Here is a 27,836-nt window from a genome sequence, read left to right on the forward strand (position 1 = left end):
CCATTAGAGCACTGAGGTTGTGAATGGAAACGCTCATAAAAGCGTTGGACAGGTGAGTGGCAGCAGCAATGAGCACTTAACACTGATAATAATAGACTCACAGAAGAGATGCCTTTGACTAGATCAACTCCCAGATCAATCTGATGAAAAAAGAGCAGGTTAAAAGGTGTTTATCTGCGCCTTTATTCCAGTTTACAGTCATTTACAGAATGTTAAGAATCACCAACATGTACAGGACCTGACAGCAAAGGTTAGAGAGCATTATTCAGAGGAAGAAGCCTTTATCTGTCACCAATACATTACAGCAATCTGGAATCCTCTTTTTGCATCTCACAGTTGGGGTCAGAGCTCAGGTCAGCCATGATAAGGCTCCCATGGACCAGATGGAGTTCAGGGTCAAAAGGTGCAGCCAAAAGTTTTCTAAATTATGAGCTGGTGCAACCAACAGAAGAAGCTCCACCCACCTGAGCAGCTAAAAGCTTCTATTTCTCTGCTCATATCCTAATGGAATCCATATCGGAACTTATTGTTATTTTAGTCAGGTTTAAATGAGGAGAGAAGGCCTCACATAAAAGCTCCATTGCATCAAGATGCTTTTAGTATCTGGCTGTCTTCATTTGAGAGTAATCAATACTATTGAGTTATTCCTCAGATTAAAAGGACATCTTTGCATTTAGCTGCAACATTCTGCTGCATCTCATCAGTTAGACTCATTATAGTTCAGTGTTTCCCTTTATTTAGAATAGTGGCGTATCCTGCTGCATGTTTGACAACACGGCACTGACAAATCATTGCAAAGATGTTAACATGTTAGCAAACAGAAGCTAATTTATACATCCAGAGCAACATTGTTACTCATTTAGAGAGACGTTTGCGTCCACTCAGTTAATAATATGAATTTAATATAATATTCACTTCCTTTTAGCTCCATTTTTGGTCTCCTCCACCTCCTGAGGGAAATATTTAGCTGCTAGAAGCTCCACTGTGTTGGTTAGCTTGTTGCTAACTGTGTTTATCTGCTGTTTGGTGCTGCACAGGTGGAGTACAGTGGCTGTGTTAGAGTTTTTTTCTTAAAGAACAGAATAAAAATGACACCATTAGAGCAAGAGCAGTGAACTAAAATGCTAAAATTGCAACTGGAGATCCAAACAATGAGCTGAAACTCGACATAAAGCTTCCTGAAACTGAGGAAAGCTGCAGATTTATGTGATTTTAGGATATTTAGCACATTTAAAACTGTCCAGTAAAGAAGAAAGTGCAATAAAATACTCATGTTGAAATAAATGTATTCTGATGCATAAAGATGAACTCATTTTCTGGCCACATAGAGAAACAAACATGGCACTGACAGATCAGTGCCATTTAAGATAAAGTGTGTTGCAGTAATTTTGAGGGTTTTTTTGGAGATTCTCAGAAGGAATTTCAACAGTGTTCAGATTCACTGAGAGTTTCAAATAGAAAAGCCTTTTCCTCCAGATCTAACTTTGTTACCTAAACGTTGTAGTAATCATTGATCGACAAATTGTATTTACCGTTTTAACTGGATTACAAAAATATCAACCGATAAGGCAAAAAAAAAGAAGGCCATGCATGTCAACAAATGTATGGTAGATTAGCACTTTTACTGTTTAATACTGTAGAGATGACAGTTCATGTTAAAGCAGAGAGCATTGTGGGAGTTTAGCAGCAACGGGCACCATGACAAAGACTAATGTGGAGGTTAAAGACCTCTGATAAACCAGAATCTTCTAGAACAATGTTCCTATATTCTGTCCATGTAGATGGTAAAGGGACATCATGACAGACACTGAGATGGTTAGTGATCTCCAACTAGAGCTGGTGTGTTTTAAGTAATGAGTCTTGACTCAAGCACACTTCAAGTTTCTATCTTGTACTGTTTAATACTATAGCGACCAGAGGAGCAGTCAAACACAGGGCATTGTGGGGGATTAGCAGCAACGGTCACCATGACAAAGACTTCTGTGACTCTTAAAGACCTCTGACAAACCGGAATCTTCTAGAACAATGTTCCTATATCCTGTCTATGTGGATAGTAAAGGCACACCATGACAGAGACTTTTGTAGTCCTTAAAGATGTCTGACAAACCAAATTTTCTAGAACGATGTTCCAATATCCTGTCTATGTGGATAGTAAAGGGGCACCATGACAGAGACTGTGCTGGTTAATGATCTCCAACCACAGCCGGTATGTTTTTAGTAATGAGTTCTTCAAGTTTCTATCTCGTACTGTTTAATACTGTAGCGACCAGAGGAGGCGGTCAAGCAGAGAGCATTGTGAGGCATTAGCTAGCAATGGGCACCATGACAAAGACTTCTGAGGTGGTTAATGGATTCCAATCAGAACTTACATATTCACATCAAGTCTGCTCTGAAAGTGTTTGTATAATCAATCAGCTGCCTAAAAATCAAGTCTGAACTTAAAAATAGCTGCATCTGCATGTGGTGAAATAACCGCTGTACTCTTTTTCGAATGATTGATTGATTGCTAATGCTGCTGACTCTCAGTTTAGAAGGCTCTTCCTGTAGGTGCTCATGCCTCTGACATCAGGGTGAATGGATGGTCTGCTCCGGTGAAGTGAAGCTTGTCGGCTGATTGGCAGCAGCTAATTTCGGTTTGCGTTTCGAGGATCCTTCAGCGCTGGTCGTTGAAACATCCAGTCATTTTAATTCAGGAGTATCAGAGGATATTATAACTTATCAGAGTTGCTCTGACAGTTGATTCATTTTAACGCCGTTACCTCCTCCTTTATGTGATTATTAGGTGAGATAAGCTCGACAAACGTAGCGCTTAAACAAAAACCCTGTTCAGTCAGTCTAAGAGTCTGCAAATGACGCCATCTGTACCGGTCATGGAGGTTTTAACAACAAAAAATAAGTTTTAACAATAAATTTAAAGCAAACCAACATAAATGAAACAGAGACAAAACTACAAAAATGAGTCAATTACTTCCTCCTTCTCTTTCTTTATGTATAAATTCATCGTTCCTCCTTTTTTTATAGTTATTTTTGTCTGCACTAGTTATAAACCAAACCTGCAAATTTCCTGTATTTGAATTGTAAAGATAAACAAAAAGACATATTTTTAGCTCCTTAAATTCTCAATATATATCAGAATTTTCTGCATAAATTCAACACGGTGAGGTTGTAGATTCCTTCATTTTCCTCCTCCCAGTGTCATATCATTTACCTGTCATCTGAAAACCTGCAGAAAAATGGCAAACGAGACACAAATTTAAGGCAAAACAACACAAATGAGATGCAAAAATACTAAAACGAGACACAAATGAGACATGAAATGAACAAAATAAGACACAAAACAACACAAAACGAGATTCATAACTACAAAAAAACAGGCAATGACTCCCTCTTTTTTAAAAATTATTTTTGTCTGCATTAGCTATAAACCAAGAATGCAAATTTCTTGTATTTGAACTGTGAAGATAAACAAAAATACTTTTTTAGCTGCTAAAATTCTCAAAATATATCGGGAAATTCAAATTCAACATGGTGAGGTTCTAATGTCCTTTATTTTCCTCCTCCCAGTGTTGCACCATTTACCTATCAAAACCACACAAATGACACACAAAACTACAAAAACTAAACAGAAAATGACACAAATCATAGATAAAAATGAAAAAAAACAAGCCAATGTAAGACCAGACAACACAAGACAATGCAAGAGAGACACACAACTATGAAAACAAGACACAAAATGACACAAATGAGACACAAATTTGATGCAAAACAACATAATCGAGACAAAAAAACTACAAAAACGAGGTCATGATTTCCTCTCTGTCTTGTTTTCTCTGTGTGTATATATATAAATTCAATACTGTGAGGCTGTATTTTCTTTTATTTTCCTCCTTCCAGTGTTGCAGCTTTTACTTGTTATATGACAATCTGCACAAAACGACACAAACGAGTCATGAAATGAAAAACAAGGCAGAAAACAACACAAGACGACACTGTTTGTACAGTCCATGGAAGTTTCTGCAGCTTTTTTACTGAACCGGAGAATACAAGAAATCGTATTTCCAGAAGCATCACTTCAGGGTGTGTTTGTCACAGTCTATTCAGGCACATACACAATAACACCGTGCACACTCACACACTTTATGATTTTAGCTGAGGTATAACAATCACCAAACTGCCAATCCCTATTTCAACTTCCCATTTCATGTGCGACATGGAGGCGAGCTGCGGTGAAAGACTGAGATGCTCGCTCCAATTTTCTGAGGAGCCCTCCAGCTTAATTGGTGGAGCTCTTATCCCCCGGCCCACCTCGGCTTAGCCTCCAGGAGATTTCCTTCATTTCATGAGCAGTAATCGGAAGAGACTGATGGAGGAGAGGAAGAGTCGGCGCTCATCCTCCCTCCGGCAGCAGCCACTCTCCGGCTAGTTGCTTAATGACCGCCGTGTTCATTTGTCACGCTTATCAATCACCGCATGCGTGGGCGTCATCCTGACATGTCTGCTCAGCTGCCATCGTTGTTGATGATGTTGTTTGTTCCACAATGAGTCGTCGTACCTGAGTCAGAACGAGAGCTAAAGGTGAAGCCTGAAATGTGGAGGTGTGATGATGGCGTTGAGTCCGTGTGGATGTTTGGATGACCTGAGCAGCATCGAGTCCATGTGAAGGTTTGGATGACCTGAGCGGCATCGAGTCCATGTAGAGGTTTGGATGACCTGAGCAGCATCAAGTCCGTGTGGAGGTTTGGATGACTTGAGCGGCGTCGAGTCCATGTGGATGTTTGGATGACCTGAGCGGCATCAAGTCCATGTGGATGTTTGGATGACCTGAGCGGCATCGAGTCCGTGGGAAGGTTTGGATGACCTGAGCAGCATCGAGTCCATGTGGATGTTTGGATGACCTGAGCGGCATCGAGTCCGTGGGAAGGTTTGGATGACCTGAGCGGCGTCGAATCAGTGTGGAGGTGTGATGACGGCGTTGAGTCCGTGTGGAGGTTTGGATGACCTGAGCGGTGTTGAGTCCGTGTGGAGGTTTGGATGATGGAGTGGCGTCATGTCCTTGTGAAGTTTTGGATGACCTGAGCGGCGTCGAGTCCGTGTGGAGGTTTGGATGACCTGAGCGGCGTCGAGTATGTGTGGAGGTTTGGATGACCTGAGCGGCGTCGAGTCCATGTGGAGGTTTGGATGACCTGAGCGGCGTCGAGTCCGTGTGGATGTTTGGATGACCTGAGCGGCATCAAGTCCATGTGGAGGTTTGGATGACCTGAGCAGCATCGAGTCCGTGGGAAGGTTTGGATGACCTGAGTGGTGCCGAGTCTGTGTGGAGATTTGGATGACCTGAGCGGTGTCGAGTCCATGTGGAGGTTTGGATGAACTGAGCAGTGTCGAGTCCGTGTGGAGGTTTGGATGACCTGAGCAGTGTTGAGTCCATGTGGAGGTTTGGATGACCTGAGCGGCGTCGAGTCCATGTGGAGGAGTGATGACGGCGTCGAGTCTGTGTGGAGGTTTGGATGACTTGAGCGGTGTTGAGTCCATGTGGAGGTTTGGATGATGGAGCGGTGTTGAGTCCGTGTGGCGGTTTGGATGACTTGAGCGGTGTTGAGTCCGTGTGGAGGTTTGGCTGACCGGAGAGGCGTTGAGTCCGTGTGGAGGTTTGGATGACCGGAGAGGTGTCGAGTCCGTGTGGAGGTTTGGATGACCTGAGCGGCGTCGAGTCCGTGTGGAGGTTTGGATGACCTGAGCGGCAACTGAAACACAAAACTACTAAAACAAGACAATGATTTCCTTTTGTTTTCATAAATTTTTGTCTGCCTGGGTTTTAAACCAAACATTTCCAGCTGCTGATTGAAACTGCAAAGGTGAACAAAAAGACATATTTTTAGATTTTTTGTGTGATTTTAGACACAAAAGTACAAAAACCAGACAATTACTCCCTCGATTTATTACTATTTTAGTATGTAGTGATTGAAACTGTTAAGGTGAAGAGAGGGACGTCATTTTAGATGCTTTCCTGTCCAAATATCAGAATATTCTGTATGTATTCAGCACGGTGAGGCTGTAGTTTATTTTCCTCCTCCGGTGTCGGACCATTTACCCATCATCTCAACGCCTCCATTTCCATATTCAGGCAATCAGGAAAGACATTAACATTTTCTGGTTCCACTGCGACGAGGAAATGTTTTGAGCAGAATGTTCCTCCTGAAGCCTAGCGGGCAGCCGACTCTCGACCCACCCATAACCCACCCACCGCCACCCAACACCCACCCACCTCCACCCAACACCCACCCACATCCACTCAACACCCACCCACCTCCACCCAACATCCACCCAACACCCTAGACACAAAACATCACAAAAAAGATTAACATCAAGACTCAATAAGGACAAAAACGAGACACAAAATGAGACAAACAAGACAAAAGACGACAGAAAAGAGGCACAACGTGACATAAAATGACAAAAACAAAAGTACACGCAACACACAAAATAACAAAAAACTGACACAAAACAACACAAGCTAGCCACAAAACAATATACACCATATACAAAACTGCAAATCAAGACAAAAAACTTCATAATGCATCACAAACAAGACACAGAATGAGACAAAATGAAATAAATGTGTCACAAAATGACCAAAATTGGACATAAAGCAACAAAAAAGGACAAAAACAGATGTAAAACAACACAAAATGGCAAATATGACACACAAAATGAGACAAACGAGACAAAAGACAACAAAAAAGATGCAGAATATGACATAAAATGACAACAAAATGGCAAAAACAAAGCTAAGCACAAAACACAAAATGACAAATAACCGACACAAAACAACAAAAACAAGACAAGAATTGAGACACAAAACAACAAAAACGGGATAAGACGACCAAAATGAGACAGAAAACAATAAAATCCAGGCATAAAACAACAAAAAACAGACACAAAACATCACAAACTTAGACAAAATGAGACACAAAATGATCAAAATGAGATATGAAGCAACACAACAGGACACCAAACAGACGCCCTGAAAGAGGAGAAGTCTGAGTCACGAGGATCTATATGATGGAGGACATTCCACGGTAACGGAGCTCCTCCAGTGATTCATGGTGGATTCATCAGAGAGCAGCAGTCTGAAAGAGACCGGATCCCCCAGGAGTCTTTAAAGAGGAAACATTTGTGGAAGAAAAGATGAATTCCACTGTTTCGTCGCCGACACACCGAGGGAGCCCACAGATCATTTCACATATGAATACCGATTCTACACACTTTCCCTTGAAATGGAGTGATGAAACCAGGAGAAAGAGGCTGGATGATTGTTGAAGAAGACCTCCTCCTGCCCTCAGGCTGCATGGAAATGGATTAAAGTGAGTCTAAGTGAACCTTCAGCTCTGGTTCCTGAGCTGTCTGAGGGGGAAACCTGGTCGCCGGGGTTTCCTCTACCACGGATCAGATCCTCGTCTTCAGGGGGAAGGTGGCCGAGATCTAAATAGCTTCACAGGTGGCGGAAGTCGAGTTTTTTTTAACTTATTTTGAAAAATAAATTTAAAAACTTGACTTCCTGTTTGGTATACAAGCCCCGAATATAACAGGAAGTCATGTTTACCGAACAGGAAGTTGTGTTTTTTACTTATGAAAGCCCCAAATCAAACAGGAAGTTGTGTTTACTGAATGGGAAGTTGTGTTTTTTTACTTATACATGCTCTGAATCAAACAAGAAGTTGTGTTCACCAAACAGGAAGTTGTGTTTTTACTTATTTTGAAAAATAGGTTCGATACGCAAGCACTGAATCAAACAGGAAGTTGTTTTTGCCAAAAAGGAAGTCGTGTTTTTTACTGACAAAAGCTCTGAATCGAACAGGAAGTCGGGTCTACTTAACAGGAAGTCGTGGTTTTTACTTATTTTGAAAAATAAGTTCAATATACAAACTCTGAATCAAACAGGAAGTTGTGTTTACTGAACGGGAAATTGTGTTTTTTACTTATACAAGCTCTGAATCGAACAGGAAGTTGTGATCAGTAAACAAGCTCTGAATTCAACACGACTTCCTGTTCGATATACATGACTTCCTGTTTGATATACAGCTTGCTTACCAAACAGGAAGTCAAGTTTTTTACTCATTATTATGAAGTTTTTTGTTATTAAAGTTTTTGATTTGCGTAAAAGCAAAATGTCATAAAGAAATCTCTCAATAAACTGATTGTTTTAACTTCCTTTCCTAAAATAAAGTTAAAAACAGAATCATTGAACCAACTTTAAAGATTTGCTTCATTCACTGACATTCGACCAATTGAACCAAACTAAGATTGATCTGAAATGAACAGTTTGCTGCGACTTCATATCAAGGAGAATCAACTTGAAGCTCTTTACCTCAATATAAAATGTTAAACATTATTTTGTCATTAAACGTGAGGATCTCTTTTTCTTTCCTCTGTAATCTTACCTGTGACAGAAAGTTTGCTATAAGATGGACATCATAAAGTCAGAAACACTGTAGCTGAAATTAAAACACCAGTTTAAAGGACAAAGTGTAATTTCAAGTACAGTTTTGACAGTTTTGACAGTTTTTCCGTGTCTCGTGCAGACGTTGGATCCCTCGCTGCCACATTTTCCATCCAGACTCTTTGACAGCAGCTTCGTTTTTCAGAACGTTCTGTGGATGTCACATTATTCCATCTCCTAAATGCCGCCAGTGGCTCAGCCTGAAATGAGTTCATGAGGTAATCAGATTGAGACTCTGATTCCCTCCTCAGAGGGATCAAAGACGACTAAAAGCTCCACTTCTTTTTTTTTTTGCTTCAGTTCATAGAAACCTAAATACTGAGTGCAGGTGGAGTTAGAGGTGAGCAGAAAGCAGGAATTGGTGCCAGTCGGAGCCACCTGAGGGTTGATTCTTCAGGATTTTTCCGTTTTTCTGAGCATGTCCTGCATCTGGAGCTTTAGTGCATGGAGAAGATTCGTCTCCATCCCCCGTCCTCTTGTCCTTGCATGCATTCTTTTCTTTTCTTTTTTCTCTTTTATTTTACGTCTCCATTCTGTTAATAATACATGAATGTCCTCTTTCCCTCCCCCTCCCTCCCTCTCCTCCCCTCTCCTCCCCCTGTAGCTATAATTGAACCCACCACCACTAGTGCTGTCTCAAGCCCAGGTCAGTATCAGTCACCGCTGTACACCCGACCAGCCTCCTACTAACCCAAACCCTCCATCCTGGTTGATTTCAATTGGCTGCCTGCTGGGTGTACAGCTTCACTGGATGTTCCTTTTTTTTTAGTTTGCATTCCTTTTTATTTATTTACTTTGGTAGTTTTTATTTTTTGGCTTCTACGATCTGCAGCCTGTTCCATCTCAACACTTCCTCCATCTCAACCCTCCACCTCCTGCAGTAGCGTCATGCAGTGACTGTTCCATCTTCCTTTTGGGTCTTGATGCTTCTCATAACGCTGATGGCTTCTTCTTCTTCTTCTTCTTCTTCTGCTTCTTCTTCTTCTTGTCCTCCTTTTTCTGGCTTCCTCTCCACTCCTCTTCTGCATCAGAAAGCTGCTGGTGACAAACAGGGTTTTTTTTTGGTTTGTTGTCGTCTTTAGAAGTTCTGAACACCTCAGATAATTTTTCTACTTTAGATCTTGAGACACTGTGACACATAGAATATATTATGTTTTACAATAATGTCTTCACATTTCTACAATATCATGTTTATTCGATGTGCTATATGTCAAACTTTAAGCTTCACCAAGCGTCTAACATGTAAAAACATCGACTGAAGCTTGATGTTTTCCTAAATGAACCAGAACCTGAGTGAAAATCAAAGTTAATCAGAAGAAAACTAAACCATGAATTCTGGTTTGTATTTTAAAAGCAAAAATGAGCAGTTGAGTTTGACACAACGCTGTACAAAATATCTATTATTAATAAGGTTGTTCAATAATTTTGTCATGAAACATCAGTATTTGAACCCAAATCAGGAGTTTTCCTAAATCTAAACCAGTAATTTTGCTGCCCAAACTTAACCCAGTGTCTAACGAGTGAAAGCATCGACTGAAGCTCGATATTTTCCTGAAATGAACCAGAAGCTGAGTGAAAATCAAAGTTAATCAAAAGAAAACTAAACCCAGGACTTGAATTCTGTCTTTTTGGGTGAAAGTTCGGTTGCAGATTTATACCTTCGACCCACAGTTACCTCCTTTTGTGCACATCGTGGCTCTTTAAAACTGGAAACTCCATTTATTTCTGATTTAAAACAACAATGCAGTTTAGTTGTATAGGAAAACAAGAATTGAATTTAACATTTGATTCCAAAGTAGGTGATACTGGTCGTCTTATGTTGGGAAAACTGTAAGACAAATAGCAAAAGAACTTTAAGAAACGAAGCTGAACCAACTTCTAGCTTCATAGAAACTGTGCAGTCATTAGTTTAAATCTTTGACACTAAATTTCTGCATTTTCTCATAAAATCTACTCTTTTCCTCAATGTAAAGCCAGCAAGATTTAGTATGTTGGTTAATTTATTTATAATACATCTATTTTTACTATATTAAAGATCATATTTCTACTGTAGATACCATAAAATATGCCATTAAATATAGAATATATTGCGTTTTGCATTAATATAGCATCATATTTCTACAATATGACGTTTTTTTAGATCTGCTATATGTCAACTTCAGAATAAAAGTCATTGTTTGCAGACACTGAACTCACTGTATATTTAACTTGGTCATTTAAATGTTATTTTCTGTAGTCTTTTTCTGTATCTCTGATATGTGACAGCTGAATTTTATCCCTGAGGATCAATAAAATCTGCTCCTTTATATTTTCTATCTGATCCTCCTTTATATTGATCTCACAGATGTTTTCACACCTGTCAGGTAAACTGTTTTTATTCTGCTTCAGGAAAGGTTAATAATTAAAGCTGCAAGTTTCTCTCACATGTGGATTTAAAGAGAGTTTAATGGCAGAATGTAGCATGTTTAGATAAATACATATAGTATTTATCTAAACATGCTATATTTTGCCATTAAGCTTGAGGTTCTCTTTTTCTTTCCTCTTTAATCTTACCTGTGGCAGAAAATTTTGATAAAAGATGGACGTCATAACATCTTGCTGAAATGAACACACCAGGAAAAGTTAATAATTAAAGCTGCAAGTTTCTCTCACATGTGGATTTAAATGTATTTATCTAAACATACTGCAGCGTTTCAATGTTTCCTCTCTGCCTTCTCTCTGCTGCTGTTTTCCTTCTCCTCTCTGCTGTTTTCTTTCCTTGTTTCTGGTCTGATCGGTTGCCGCCTTTTTAGCCTGATCTCCTGCTCGACTGAAGCCTTGTTTTCCTTCTCCTCTGCTGCTTCCACATCCCAGAGTAAATCCCTTCTGCCTGGTCGTCTTTTCTGCCTCTCTAATGGTTTTATGCAAGTCACAGAATGTAATCTCTCATGCTGGTTACATTAGTTTTTTTCTCTTTTTTTGCTTAATGCTGCACAGTAAAAAGCTCCGTGAGGCTCTGGAACGTTCCAACACGTATGTAATCACATGCAGGGATTGCACGGTTAATCTGCACAGCATTTTTTTTCCACTTTGCATCCAAGTCTGCCGATCCTCTACCTGTCTGTCCGAGCCAAATATAATTATCCATGGAGATTTTGTCAGATAACAAGTTAAAATAAGCTCGGCACCAACAAACGGTCCTGGCACGGCCCTGAACCCTCATTTGATGTAACGCTTGCAGAACAAATGACAATTTCATGGTCCACAGGAACACCGGTGGTGTCAGTGGTGGAGATAAAGTCACTCAGCGAGCTCTTCTTGTTTCGTTCCAACTCGTATTTGAAGTTAATTTTTTGATGGCGCCCTCACTAACTGGATCTGTGAAGGGAATTATTATTTTAGATCCCTGCAAATGGCTCTTTGTCCCAACCGTTGTGTAATTAATTTTAATAATTAATTCTAACCAGTTATTATCTGCGTTTATTTCCCCTGTGAAGAGCTTTGGGAAGATGCAGTTGCAAAAAAACTCAAATTAAAAATGAAACAAAAGCCTGAATTTTAACTGGAATCAGAAGATCTGAAGTGCAGAAAGTGTTCACCCCCCACAGCCCCGGCAGCGCTTGTTTCAGTCCATTGATCAAAGGCAAATGACAAAAAAAAAAATCAAATTACAAGAGAAAACAATGTTAATAGGAAACATCAGTCATTGTGCTTTTATTTCTAACCTTCTGCACCAGTTTGGCTCTAATGAAATTCATCTCAGATGGGCCAGAATGCTTTTGTGGAGGCTAATTAAATCCTGTTTCCATGCTCGATATTAGCTTGTTTGACTCTGATGTTTTAAAGACACAACAGCCCACATGGAGGTTTTCTCTGCACAAATAAGATAAGATAAGATAAGATAAAGTTCTTTATTTCTCCCCACTCCAGGGGAAATTTACATTGTTACAGCAGTTTTATTTACAATATATACAAGGGTGGCAAAATTTTTAACAGAAAAAATAAAAATAAAAATAAAGTTTAAAAGTGCAAAGATGTGCAGTGCAAGAATGAACAATTTAAACGAGACTCAGGAGGTAGAATCCTAAATAAACAGACTCCAGTGGTGGTTTGTTACCCAAAAAATTTGCAAGAAGCTGCATATGTCTTTAAAAACAGTTCATGTCCTTCCAAATCCTTCTGTATTCACATAAAACAGCCACTTTCACGCCTGAAAAAGTTCATCAACAAAACTAAAAACACAATACCTGACACCTGGTAAAACTGCTGTCATCCAGAGAAAGTATCGTAAGTATCGTCCAGATCAGCCAAACTGGACCGTTCAGAAATGCTGCCCCCTTCAGGGAGCTTTAATAGAAAACTGACTTCCTTCAATTTGTACAATGAGCTGATGAAAGTCTGAAAAGTCTTTAATGACCTGAAAACTGCTTTCGGTTGAGTAGTTTCTGCAGGAGAAAGGATTAGGATCAACTGTTGTTTGTGTTTTTAATGATGTTAATCACTGCGATCGCACCAGATCTGACATTAAGTCTAGAGAAATGCCAAGAAGAACGGGATGTTTGGTTTATGTCAGACCTGCCACAGCATCATGAAGCTAAAAAAAGGGAAAAACTACCAGCTACAAGTCCAAACATCTCATATCGTGTTTACATCTTTAGAAACCCAAGAACACCTTCACTGTTCCACACAAGAAGTCTTTGTTATGAAAAACAGAAACCATGAAGTCTGTGGTGAATGTAGATCTTTAGATCAGTGAGAGTGGATGGATGGATGGTTGGTTGGTTGGTTTTTTGGATGGTTGGTTGGATGTTGGTTGACTGGTTGGATGGTTGGTTGGTTGGATGGTTGTTGGTTGGCTGAATGGTTGGTTGATTGGTTTTTTGGATGATTGATTGGACCCAAAAATAAATAAATCCCTGTTTTTGTTTCTTCTACCCTGATTTCTCCCCAACCATAAAGTCTTTATTTTCACCCCAAGAGGCTCATTTTTATCCAAATATGCACCATAATAGACCTGGTTTTAATATTCTGTCTAAACAGGGTTTTACTGTTAGAAACTACATGAACATATCAGTGATTCTGGAAAACTTCAGGACAATAAGTTCTGGCACAAAGGAAGTCAAATCAACCAGACTCCAGCTTCTTAAAGAAGATTTAACTCAATAATTACTGTCTGCCAAGAGCTCAGGTTCATACGTTTAACTTAATAACATCTGAAAATAATCAGCTGTATGAAATGATCAGATGTGGAGCATTTAAGGAACTGAGAAGAAATATTTAATTCCACAGAAACGACGAGACGAGACGTCATTAAAACGGACTGTAAATGTTTCTGTTGGACGATAAAAGTCAGAAATCTGGACCTGAAGCCTCCTCAGGTCTGAAGTTTTCATCTGAAGTGATGTCTCAGTCGACTTGAAGAATGTAGAACTCTTTAGGAAATTCTAAAACCAATAACAGCCAGAAGGAAGAGTTTGTTCACTGATGTTAGATCAGGTTGTTTTATGACTGAGGCTCATCAGACGGTTTTTATTTATTTATAAAGTTAAATCCACATTCAGTTCTTTTTCCTGCTCAAACCAGAGTTCAGGTTCAGATTTAAAGTCATCTTTCCTCTAAACCCCCACCAGGCAGCAGAGAATCTAAACTCCTGCAGTAAAAAACCTCCAACATCTGCTCCAACATCTGCTGCAGGTCCTCCAGGATCCTGGATAAAGATTATCATCGATGACCTGAACACCGGCTCGGAAACATCACAGGCAGGAACAGACGCAATAAATTCATTTTAATCTGATTATTATCGATGACCTGAACACCGGCTCATCCTCCGCTGAATAAAGACGTCCACAGACTGGAAAAGACTCCATAATAAGTCATTAATTTCTATCTGATTATTGGACGCTGTGCAGGAGAACGTTAATGTTCAGATTTCTTTTAGATTGATTTTCTGTCATTTTTTTTTAGAGTTTTTGCCTGTTTTAAAAGTTAAATTAATAGTTAAATTATTTTTACTTTTCTGTGGTTTTACTAAATGTTTTCTGTAATTCACCAAAATGGAGGAAATCTGTAAAATAATCTACCGTTTTTTTAAATCTATAAAATAAATAATTTTTCTGTCAAACAACAACAAATATCTGTTAAATAATGACATTTTGTTGCTGATATAAATACACTGAATACTGGAAAATTATAGCAAATTGCTTTAAAAAACAATGTATACATTGGAACAACAATAACAATAATAATACCTCTAATAATAATAATAATAATAATAATAACATCTGTGTTGTTTTTTGTTTTTGCTATTTAACTGATATTTTACAGATTTTCTCTGTTTTGTTAAATTATAAACAGTAAACTTGTTAGTTTACATGTTAACCTTAAAATTTAACTATTTCAATTCATTTCAATTTACAGATGACATCCAGCCAAATCAGAGAAAAAAGTAATATTTTATTTATTAACCAAAAAGCATGCAGTGAAATCAAAATCTGTATTTTTCTAAATGTTTATAAATTCCTTCTTTTACATTTGACCCTAAAATTACAGTTTTTAGTTTAAATTTAGACAAAACAAGCTTGTTTTACATGTATTTCCTGTTATTGTTTAGCTTTTTAAAATTTATAGCATTCCACCATTTTTAATATATTTCTACATATTTCACAGTAGGTTATTTTATTATTTATTGTTATTTTACAGATTTCCCCAGTTTTATTAAATTACAGATAATAAACAGTAAAACAAGAAAACATTTAGTTTTGTTTTTTTTTTAGTTTACCTGTTAATGCTAAATAAATTAAATTAAAACTTCAAAATTGCACAATTTTTACTGTATTGAAATCAGTATATATATATATATATATATATATAGATAGATAGATAGATAGATAGATAGATAGATAGATAGATAGATAGATAGATAGATAGATAGATAGATAGATAGATAGATAGATAGATAGATAGATAGATAGATAGATAGATAGAGATAATATAGTTGAACCAGCAGGACTTATGATATTTATTTAGATTTTTCTTATTTCAGACTATCAGTGTAAAGAAAAAAAACATTTTTAGCAGCGTTTAAGTGTTGTTTTTTTTTGGTATAATATACTTTTATTTCACTGATTTTCCTTTTTTGTTGTATCACAGATAATAACCAGTAAAATTACATGAAAAAAGAGGTAAATTTGCATAAAAAGAAAGAAAAGTTGTAAAAACTATAAATAATGGCCACATTAAATTCTCTACTTTTAGCATTTTATTTAAATAAATTCCTTGTTTTACAACTTTTGACCCTAAAATTACAGTTTTCACTTTATACATTAGCAAATAAATGTAGTTATTTGTGAACTTCACAGCCTCTGGAAGCTTCAGCTGTAATAAATCAAATGCAGATTTTTCTTTTCCACCTCTGGAGCTGGACGCTGAACCAGAACCAGAAGCTGAGTAGATGTGATCGTAGTGATATTATTTCTAATAAATTCTGCTTCTTCAGGATGAATTCTTCTGTTCAGATTTCTGCTGTAAATCCTGGATGTGTTAAGTTTCCCAGCATGCCCTGCAGCGTCTCTCCACAGATAATCCTTTATTGTCTGCAGCCTTATCGCTTCTACGGAGCTCACATCACAACGTTCTCTGGTTTGAGTCCAGCCGACCTTCAGGTTTAGTCCAGATCTCCTCCAGACGTCCTGATAGGAGACGGCCTATTGTCCTTCACACTCCACGAATAAAAACTCAGATTTACATCAAACAGTTAAAAATGAAAAGTAAACCGGAACATGAAACCTCCAGTGACTGCAGACAGAATCTAAAGAATAAATAGATACATAGATAAATAAATAAATAAATAAATAAATAAATAAATAAATAAATAAATAAATAAATAAATAACCTGGAAATAAAAGATAAAAATCTGTATAAACAGTAAAAAGTCATTTCTTATCAATTCATCAGTAAAATGATGATTTCTTTAAGCTGATTCAAACTGGAGAGAAATAGAGCAAGAAATTTTTAAAAAATTATACAAAAGTAAGAATGAAAAAATTTAAACAAATTGAAAAAAATATTTTTGATGTAAACATCGTATATTTGATATATTTTTATTACAGTCAAACTGTAAATAAATACTTTATTGAGCTTCTTCTGGAGATTATCTTTAATTTAACAAAACAGTAAAAACATATATTCATTATTTCTATAAATATTGACAAATATCTGTAAATGAAATTACACAATTTTTACTGTTTAATATATATATGTATATATATATATGTGTGTGTGTGTGTGTGTGTGTGTGTGTGTGTGTGTGTGTGTGTATATATAGTTATATATATATACATATGTAGAATTTATTTATTTATTTAGCTTTCCTGATTTAACAGTAAATTTATTATAAATTGTGTAATTTTACACTGTTTTCAATCAATCTTTCAGTCTTTATTGTTGTCATTATCTACATTTTGACAATTTTTTATGGTTAAACTATAACCTAATGCTGTTTTTCTGTGATTTCACTACTAACTTAACTGTTGAATACAACATTTATACGTAGATATTCCAGTAGCAAGCATGAATATTCTCTCAGTGTTTACCGGATATTTTCCTGCTGCAGCTGCTTTTATTGATCAAAGTGTTTCTGGATTAATTCGGCTGATCTGAAGTCTGCGTTAACATCCTGTAAGAACATTAGAGAAGAACGTTTTCTGGCTGTAATCTGGCTTCTATATTTCTACATATGTTAAATATTACACACATAATCATCTAATAAATATAGTATATTTTACAGATATTTGCTGTTATTTTCACTTTTATTTTACCATTATTTCCATTTTTACAGTGTGTTTACAGTATTCTGCTGTTTTTTTTCTGTATTTTTTTCCAACTTGCTGCCACTTTTTCACCATTTTCTGAAGGAATTTTCCATTTTTTCTTCATTGTGGAGCTTTCAGAACACATTTGGCCTCCCACAAAGACCCATTTACCGTCTCCTCCCCGGTTCTGAGCCACATAAATGGATTTTTATCCATACTTCATGATCCTTGTCTCCATTGTCCCCCTGTAAAGCCTCGTTTTCTCTCGTTAATCTGAATCCAGGCCGTCCTCCTCCTTTATTTAACTCTGATTATCTGTTAATGCTGTCGCTGTGTTCAGGAAAATCTTTCCTCTCTCTGCGCTTTTTTCATGGATGTTTCTCAGTGTTTGTTCTGATATTGTTGGTGGAGGATATTAAAAGTGAGACGTGTTTATTCCCACCTCGTATTCAGACTTCATTTCTTTTTATTTTCCTCCCCAGAATAACTTCTAGAGTATTTCTGATTATTTAGATTGTTGTTGTAGCTCCTCCAGGATCCGACGCCCTTTTTCTTTCAAATAATTACAAATAACAATAAACAATTTTAAAAATAAAATTCAGAACAAATAACCATTTATGAAAATAAATTATAAATAAATAAACAATATAATAATAATAATAATAGTAAGAAGAAGAAGAAGAAGAAAAAGAAGAATATTATGAAATAAAAAAATAACCCTAACCCTTCAAACTTTTTTTGTTGATTTTACTAGATATTTTCTATAATTTAGGAAAATAGGAAAAATCTGTGAAATAATAGTTTCAAATAACAAAAAAATTTGATTAACAATATTTTTTACTTTTTTATTGGTGAATTTATGAGATATTTTCTATATATTTACTAAATACTATGTGTAATTTAACGAACCAGGAAAAATATGTGAAATATTAGTTTAAAAATATATTTGTTTTTATTAACAGTATTTTTGAATAATCTCATTTTACAGTCAGAGTGAAAATAAAAAACTATATTCCATCTATAAAAACTCAGATAAAGGGGAAAGGAAAACATGTTTTTATTTTTTTAGATATTTTATCATGCATTTATTATATATTGTCTGCAATTTAATGAAGCAGGAAAAATCAGTGAAATATTTATTTCTTTTTATTGACAGTATTTGTGAACAATCTAATTTTAGAGTCAAACAATGTAATAAAAACAGAAAAGTTTCTATTCATAAATAATGTTATAATGTATGTAATAATACTTTTAATGTGGACATTATTTACAATTTCAGAAAAAGCTAACAAAAAGTTAATTAATATTTTTGGGTTATTTTGTGAAGTATTATTTGTAATTTTACAAAAAATCTGTGAAATAATCATGTAAAAAAAGTATGTATTTTTATTAACAGTATTTTTACTAATTTAAATTCAGTAAAAATATTGTGCTTTTATAGTCAATATTTTAAAAATGCCATTTATAAACAATATTCTCTATAAAACGTGGAATAATAGTTTTCATGTGGCAAATATTTACAATTTTTTAAACCGACATGTAATTTTCTTTTTTACTTAATGTTATCTGGGCTGCACAGTGGCGTAGTGGTTAGCACTTTCGCCTTGCAGCTAGAAGATCCCTGGTTCGCGTCCCGGCTTTCCCGGGATCTTTCTGCATGGAGTTTGCATGTTCTCCCTGTGCATGTGTGGGTTTTCTCCGGGTACTCCGGCTTCCTCCCACAGTCCAAAAATATGCTGAGGTTAATTGATCATTCTAAATTGCCCGTAGGTGTGAATGTGAGAGTGATTGTTTGTCTCTGTATGTAGCCCTGTGACAGACTGGTGACCTGTCTAGGGTGTCCCCTGCCTTCACCTGAGTCAGCTGGGATAGACTCCAGCACCCCCCATGACCCTAGTGAGGAATAAGCGGTGTATAGATAATGGATGGACTTAATGTTATCTGTAATTTAACAAAACCGGAAAAATTGGTGAAATAAATGTTTTAAAAATATTTTGATGATAATTTCATAATTCTAAATTTTTTTTTGCTGATATGAAAACAGGAAAAAAAAACTAATTTTACAATCAAGTGGTGAAAAATAAAAATCTATTTATAGAAATACAGATAAATGCAAAGGAAAATATATTCACAATTTTGACCTTTGATGTAAATTCTTTATTCTTATATTAGATACTATATAATAATAATAATAATAATAATAATAATAATAATAATAATAATAATAATAATAATAATAATAATAATAATAATAATAATAATGAAATCTAAAATTTATATTAAATTATTTCATCATTTTATAATATTTTTATATTTTTTATTATATATTTTATTTTTATATATATATATATAATTATATATATATTAGTTTTTTTAACTGCTTGTAAATTTTATAATTTTATAATTTTTTATAATTTCCATTTATAAAAATACAGATGAAAGGAAAAGGAAAATATATTCACAATTTTGACCTTTGATGTAAATTCTCTATTCTTAGATTAGATACTATATAATAATAATAATAATAATAATAATAATAATAATAATAATAATAATAATAATAATAATAATAATGAAATGTAAAATTTATTTTAAATTATTTCATCATTTTATATTATTTTTATATTATTTTATTATATATTTTATTTATATATATATATATATATATATATATATATATATATATATATATAAAAATAAATATTTTGTATATATATTCGTTTTTTTAACACTGTTTGTAAATTTTATAATTTTATAATTTTTTTATAATTTCCATTTATAAAAATACAGGTGAAGGGAAAAGGAAAATATATTCACAGTTCCGACCATTAAAATTTTTATTAGATATTTTATCATACATTTATTATCTGTAATTTAACAAAACAAGAAAAATCTGTGAAATAATACTTTAAAAAATTATGTTTTTCTTTTTGTCTTTTTTTGTTTTTCTTTTTACATTTTTTTTAATTAACAGTATTTTTGAATACAGTCAAACTGTGTAAATAAAAAACTAATTCCCATCTATAAAGAAGAATTGTGCTCTGGGGATTAATAAAGTCTGTCTATGTCTGCAGTACGGATGAAGGGAAAGGGACATATTTTAAATCTTTTACTCTTTAATTGGCATCCTCACCACAGCGGTCACTGTGATTAATAAGACAGTTGAGAGGGAAAGATGAGTTTTGGTGCTTCTGATGTGAGAGCCGGAGCAGAAAATGGACAGACATTTCCCTTTTATGGCCACGAACGGCTGCTGTGTAGGTTCAGTCCTGCTCTATAATTGAGACACCAGGGTATATTCTGTTTCTGGACAGACTCTAATGGTTAGTGCATTAAGGAGGATGATTGAAGAAAGCCACACACTTACAGTAGAGGCCACACTAAATCAGAAAAGATGGCTCTTTTGGCCAATTTGTAGATTGCGGCGGGTTCACGCTGTGCAGCGCTTCAGGTCTTCCCTCACTCTCATCTGAGCTGAGAGCTCTCTTCGGCAGAGTTAAATGGGTGTAATTTTCAGGTAAAAGCGAGAACACTTTCAGCCGTAATGGAGATAAGGCTCTGGACATGTTGGAAATGGAGTAAATGCACTTTGCAGGCCTCTCGCTCGTTACAGAGCTCCTGTCAGCGTCTCTCAGCTTTTTGGATTCGACTCTTGAAGGAGTTGAAGCGGTGACTTTATTAAGATGTCAGCTGGAGTGAGGATGTTCACAGACCTGCAGCTTCACAGTTTATAGCTCAGAGTTTAGCTAAAATACACTAAAATACATTTATATGTGTTTTAGAGAAACCAGGATATACAAAAATACATTTGTAAACATTATGGGGGACCAGGATACACTAAATTACTGTTACATGTGTTTTACAGAAACCAGGACACACTAAAATGTGTTTATATGAGTTTTAACAGAACCAGGATACATTAAAATACATGTATGCACGTTTTAAGGGGACTAGGATACACTAAAATATGTCTATTTATGTTTTATGGGGACCAGGATACACTAAAATATGTTTATAGATGTTTTAAAGGGACCAGGATACAATAAAATACATCTCTATATATATTTTAGGGGGACCAGCATACGCTAAAATACATTTATATGTGTTTTAAAGGGACCATGATACACTAAAATATGTTTATTTACATTTTAGGGCAACCAAGACACACTAAAGTATGTATATATATGTTATAGGGGAGCCAGGATGCACTAAAATGCATGTATGTACGTTTTAGGGGGACCAAGATACACTAAGATGCTGTTACATATGTTTTAGAGAAACCAAAATACATTAAAATATATTTATATATGTTTTAACAGAACTAGGATGCATTAAAATACATGTATACACATTTTGAGGAGACCAGGATACGCTAAAATCGGTTTATATATCTCTTAGGTGGGCCAGGATACCTTAAAAATAGCATGTTATATACGTTTAAAGAAACCAAAGCTGTCCTTTGAGTATTAGTTCTGTGATTTCTCTACTAGTTATATTTTATCTTAATTTTATTGTACTTATATCTAATTGCAGTTCTATAAGACATAATTTATTTCATAGTTTTGTAATTTTCTGGCATCTTTCCATTTTTATTACTGTTAACATACTTTCAGAAGACACTTTATGTGTACTACATGTGTGTGCGTACATGCGTGTGTGTGTACCTCATACAGTAAATATGAGTTAAGATATAATATATACAGGCGTCTGTATAGCTCAACGCGTTAAGAGGGTGATCCATGTACAGAGCTGGTCCCTGATGCAGCAGCTCGGGTTGCTGCATGTCTTCCCCCGACTCTTCTCCCCATTTCCTGTCTGTCTCTCACTACGCCTGTCAAATAAAGCCAACAAAAGGTCATAAAAATAACTTTTAAAAAAAGATATAATATATATGTCCATATGTGTGTGTTTGTTTACTGTATGTGGTGATTATGTGTCATCTGGCTGCAGCAGATTACTGGTCCTGTGATTATGTTGCATCCTGATAAACGTCTGACATTCAGACTCGTCTTCTTCTTCCTCTTCATGTGTTTAATCTGCTGCTATATGTGGCTCCATGATAAGTGTTGGAATTACACAGTAATTAGTTTGGCCATTTTAAACAGACTGAGGACTGAAGATACTGAACCCTCTGACTCCAGAACCAACCTCTGACTCCTGAATTTACATAGAAATTATTCCATAAATCAAACATACAGAGGCAGCGATGTGCAGATGCATTTAAGCTGCTCTTCTTTTGTTAAAGCCTGAATCATTTTATTTTTTAATTCAGCAACCAGAGAGGGAATACTTCAGAGTTGTACTGGAAAGATTTACAGTATTCTAATACACAATATTATACAAATGTATGTGGAAATGCAAGATTGATGGACGTAAAATGCAAAAATAACAATATTCTAATCCATGTTATTGATCACTTGTTAAAGCTATTTCATGTTAAGGTAGTTTTCTGTTTTTATAATAGCAATTTTATTTTTTACTATCTGCATGAGATTTTCATCAATAAATTAACTATTTAATAACTGAATTAGTCAAACTCCCTTAGTAAGATAAGAAAAAATAGGACAAAATATGCTAAGCTATGCTAAAATAAGATAAGATAAGCTAAGATAAGCTAAGCTACACAAAGCTGAGATAAGATATGATAAGATGAGATAAGACAAGTTAAGAAAAGCACAGGTAAGCTTCGCTAATCTAATCTAAGATAAGCTATGGTAAGCTACGCTAAGCTAAGCTAAAGTAATGTGATTTTTTTTAGAAAACCAACAACAGTAAACAGTGTACTGGTACTTTACTGATGGAAAACATGTAAACAATTTACTGAACTGATAGTCGGCCACGGCAACAATCAGTAATCAATTAATTGTTAAAGTGATCAAGGTAAAGTGGATGCATTTCTACATTCTGATAAAACAATCGACTCAACTACAAAAGGATTTAACAAACAAATTTAAATAAACGACCTGTTGTGTTATTTATTTATACAGTGGAGTTAACATTAGTTCAGCTGCTGGAAGTTCCTGGAACAGATGAATATAAAAACTTTTGTAGAACTTTATCAGAGCAGAACGTCAAAGATACACTTCATCCTGCAGCATCTCTGTTATGTTAGCATTAGCTTAGCATTAGTCTCAGGTAGCTCGCTACCTTTATTCCTAACTTTATGCTGCAGAGTTCAGAGTGCTGCAGCTAGCAGCTAAGCTTCATTACGTCATGCTGTTTTAAACATTTCTAATCGTTGTGTCTGCATTATTGTGCAGTTACTCGTCTGAAACGTTAGTTAGCGATAGTTAAACGTTGCTTTCTTTGTGTACTTCAACTGTTGAATCCTTTAAATGTTGCACAGCAGTGACTTTTATCAGAAATAAAGCTGACTGATTGGTGGAGCTCTATAAACAAGAAAGTAATTCATTGAGCAGAATACTGGCTCTTGTTTTTATCATTACAGTTTATTACATATTTAATTTTATTTTGCAGAAGGATTATCTTTGCTCAGATCACTATGTTGTCTCTGGAAGTTTATCAATTTATGCAGCGACATTTACTTTATTTATATGTGAAATACAGGCCACCTGGTCAAACAGACTTCTACCTCATAGCAAAGTTTTTGCACACATGCTGATTGATCTGTTTACCACTGGTAAAGACTTGTGTATTGTTTTTATTGCTTTGTCATTTCCCTTATTCTTCTTTATTTTTCTTTATTTACATCTTTGGTATAACACCTCAGGACACAGTACTAATAGTGTTCCATCACATGCGACTACGTCCCAATAAAGACCCTTGAATCATTGAATTTAACAGCATTGTTTTGTGCAAACACACCTGTAACTCCGTCTCATTCAGCGGTAAAAGGCTCTACGTTTAATTACTCTGTACACGAGATGATTAAAAATTAAACTTCTCCAGCCTCTTTGTAAAAACAGAAAAATGACAGTTAATGATAATTAACAGTTATTCTGATTACATAAATACAAGTGGAAAAGAGAAGACAATAAAATAGAAACTAGCATGTTAGTATGTGATCGTTCTTCTGCCTTATGAATTATTAATAAACAGCCGTTATATATAGAATGGATTCAATAATTAACGCCAATGAATCAATTAACAATGAACCTCTACAATCCCATGATATCACAATGTAACATTACATGGTGACATAATCTGACTTTTCTTTAGCGTGCTGCTTTATAGCACCAATAATGTCAACAGTAACTCCTGCTGTGTGAACAAATAATGATCTATTTATGAAAAAGACCAGTTTGATTCCATGCAGACCGGTCAGTTTTTGTTTTCTGAGACCTTCTTGTGGTTGTAGCAGGTGTGTTTCCTGGTTCACCTGAGTTCAGTTTCTCCATTTAATAACACTCAGATCCTAAAACACAAGTGTCCAACTGCCGCCGATCAGAGTTACGATTGTTGTTGGCGACTGATTTGTTTCATCGAGCTTCCATTGAGTCGCTTTTAATCAAAGCAGACAAACAGCTCAGTATTCATCCTGTATGTGGATCACGTGGCAGGAGTCGGAGTTTTCTGATTCGGTTCATAAGTTTTCTGCACTTTCCTGACTTTGTCCACAGAGAGAGATTTTCTAAACGAACCCTGTTGTCTTGTTCCACCTTCAGAAAACATTGTGTTATCGATTACGTGGATCCATAAGCGCCGTCCTTATGACACGGCAGAGATTTTGGTGTCAAATCACACCCCAGATACCTTCCCCTCAGCTCCTCTTTCATTCCTGCTTTACTTCGTCTTTCATCTTTGTGATGTCTTCAGTGTCGCCCTCTCAGGATGAACTGCCCTCGTTTTACACTCCAGCAGACAATTATCTGAGCTCTTCGGACACTTTCCTCACACGCTCTGGATATCACGCTCCCCAAAACTCTTTTCATTTCTGTTTTTGCTGCTATCGAGACTGTCTGTTCTAGAGTTTATCAGGCGAACACACACGGCGCTTCAATCACTGTCAGCATCCTGAGGAAAACCCTCTCAATCAGCCCAACAACAGATGACAAGCAGCCATTAAAAGCCAAGCGTACGCATCGCATCTCCCCATCTCTGTTTGCCGCCGCTCAGGAATCCACCAGTTCTTTTTATTGACAAACCACACCTTGAAGACCTGGGAGGTTTTTAAACGCGGTTAGAAAAGGTCGTGACATTCAGAAATGGCATTCTCTTTGGGGATGTCTGGACCATGAACAAGGTTAGAGCTCCATCGGCTCCATTTCTGGCCTGCTTTGCGTCCTCAGCATCTCTGCAGAGCGGTCCTCCCTCCGGCCCTACAGGCTCGGCTCGGCTCGGCCCGGCGTCGCTCTTTATGGTGGCTAATAAAGGGAGCGGAGCAGCGGATAAACAGCTGAGGATGCTGCTGCTGGGTGGATGCATTAGAGGAGGACGGCTGGGGGGATGGAGCTGACACTTAATGATACTCCTCTGCAGGAAAACAACCCTCCTGCACACAAAACCACTTTTATGCATCGTGCACAGCTCACTGCTATCTCGGCTCCCCACTCACTGTTTCTTCTCATGCAGCAGAGGAATTGAAATGCTTGAGGGGTAAAACCTCGCAGGGCCCGAACAGAAGCCATTAACCCTTTAGAGTTCCCCCGGCCCTGCAGCTGACGGGTTATTCAGGGATCCACCGTCTTTACATCCACTAATGAAGAAGAAAGGTCACCCGATGTGCTGACAGATGCCTCTGGCGAAGTAATCTCGGGATTCGATGCTGCGTCTGAAGTGGTAAACGGTCCCTGTTTTATCCACTTCCTGTTGCATTACTTTAACATGTTTGAACCAATCACTGAGCTGAGAGTCCTGTCAGCGCCGACGCCGTTAATTAGCGCTGAAGACTCCCGGCAGCCTTTGTCTTTTGAACGCAGACGAGCAGATCAGACCGTTTTGCTTTACATTCGTTATTCCTGACGCCAGATCTCAGCGATGGGCGGCTCCCGGCGGGACGCAGATCTGGAGCCCGACATGAAGCAGCAGAAATGACTGGAAAGAGGCCCGAGTTCTTTACTCCAGAACCGGCGGAATCAGAGGATATTCCCTCCTCCCCGGATGCTTCATTTGCATCGCTGCCACTGGTGGCTCTTTGGCTTTGTTTGTTGACATTTGGATGATTGATGTGGGTTTTGAGACGACTGGAACTCCTTCTTCACTGCAAATCAGGCCAAAGCTTAATTTATTCTGAGGCAGAGGAGGGAGGAGAGAAACCACCGGGACTGTTGGTTTATCAGAGCAGGGATCAGCAGCAGCAGCACGTTTTAAAGGGACTCTCATTTCTGACTTCTATAGGAACAGAATCTACACATTCAGCCTCACCGTTCTCTGCTTTTAAACTGCAGATTAAAATGACAAACATCGCTGCCGGCGGGTCGTATCATCTGTCACTAATTAAAATTAATTCTGTGAGTAACTTCATAAGGGCGCTACATTAAACTTGTCTCTGGCTGAAGTGCTCTCAGCCAAGAATCACCGACGATGGAAGAACCTCGACTTCATCACTCCGACGTCGAACTCCGACTGCAGCTGATCACTTTCAGGAGCCGCATTTTTCTAATTAAACCTTGTCAGGTCTGTAGTTTTCAACTCATCCAGGCTACAAAGACATATCAGCGGCCCAATTTTAACGGATTAGGTCTCTGATATCCATTTATAAAGCGTGACAACATGTATTATTTTAATAATTGGCCTCAATATCTGTGTTATGTGATGAATATGCATTCAAATAATCAAACAAAATGTACTTTATGCCAACAAATTGTCTGCATATGCCAAGTTTAATCAGCTGTAGTCATCCATTGTGTTAAAAAAAAAAAAAACAGAAGAACTGAGTGCAGGGATGTACATTAATCACACTTTACTCCTTTTTGAGTCAGGTTTACTAAAACTGGAACTATTTTAGCTATTTAAAAATTCAGTCGTATTTATAAACATTAACAAATTTGTTCAGCTTAAGTTGAGTTTGTAACATCTTGAGTTGGGAAAGATATGCACACATCTGAGCTCCTTAAACTCAGAATAAATAGTTGAGGTGCCAAAAGGTGAAGCTGCCAAAATAGTCTGAATGAGTTTTTACTAAAAATGTAATCAACTTTTTAAAAAAATATAAATAACAGCAAGACATTTCAAGTGATCTAAACTTGAATTACTGCTGAGAAACATAAAATTAGCAGTAAAAAACAACAAACTTCTACCTCTATCTTGAGTTGCACAAACACAAACAAAGCACCTTAGTTGAAATAATGAGATCTAGTTGTATAAACAGAATAATAAAAGTTGGCACAATTAAACATCTGATTGAATTAATGTATTTTTTAAAGCAGCCAGATCATTTCTTCTGGAAGATTTTATCTACGTTGAATTGTTGTGTTATTGAGAAATTTTAATGTCTCATACTGACTTCACTCTCTGCACATTAGCATTAGCCGGAGGTGGTTAACCATTACAGAAATCTCTGTCATGGTGGCCCAATGCTAGCTAAAACCCACAAACTACTCATTTAGCAGTTTGGATTGGAACATTCCCATGATTCTTTGCGCTGCTAG

At 36.5% G+C, this 27,836-nt stretch overlaps 1 protein-coding gene across 5 annotated transcripts in view; it reads left to right on the forward strand.

The window, feature by feature from the left end:
* negr1 (neuronal growth regulator 1) overlaps positions 1-27,836 on the forward strand; it is a 234,287-nt gene that overhangs the window by 175,454 nt on the left and 30,997 nt on the right. The window contains exons 7-8 of one of the 5 annotated variants that reach the window (XM_055018592.1): positions 9,102-9,143; positions 11,474-11,532. The exons of 1 other annotated variant lie outside the window; for it this stretch is intronic. In XM_055018592.1, the coding sequence (XP_054874567.1) occupies positions 9,102-9,143; positions 11,474-11,517 (86 nt within the window). In that variant the 3' untranslated portion in view covers positions 11,518-11,532. Of the gene's footprint in view, positions 1-9,101; positions 9,144-11,473; positions 11,533-14,106; positions 14,151-14,170; positions 14,528-27,836 lie in introns of those variants that run through there. 3 more of the 5 variants (XM_055018597.1, XM_055018587.1, XM_055018590.1) reach the window with 3 other exon arrangements.

This window comes from Amphiprion ocellaris, chromosome 2, assembly GCF_022539595.1.
Source record: "Amphiprion ocellaris isolate individual 3 ecotype Okinawa chromosome 2, ASM2253959v1, whole genome shotgun sequence".
Taxonomy (NCBI): Eukaryota; Metazoa; Chordata; class Actinopteri; family Pomacentridae; genus Amphiprion; species Amphiprion ocellaris.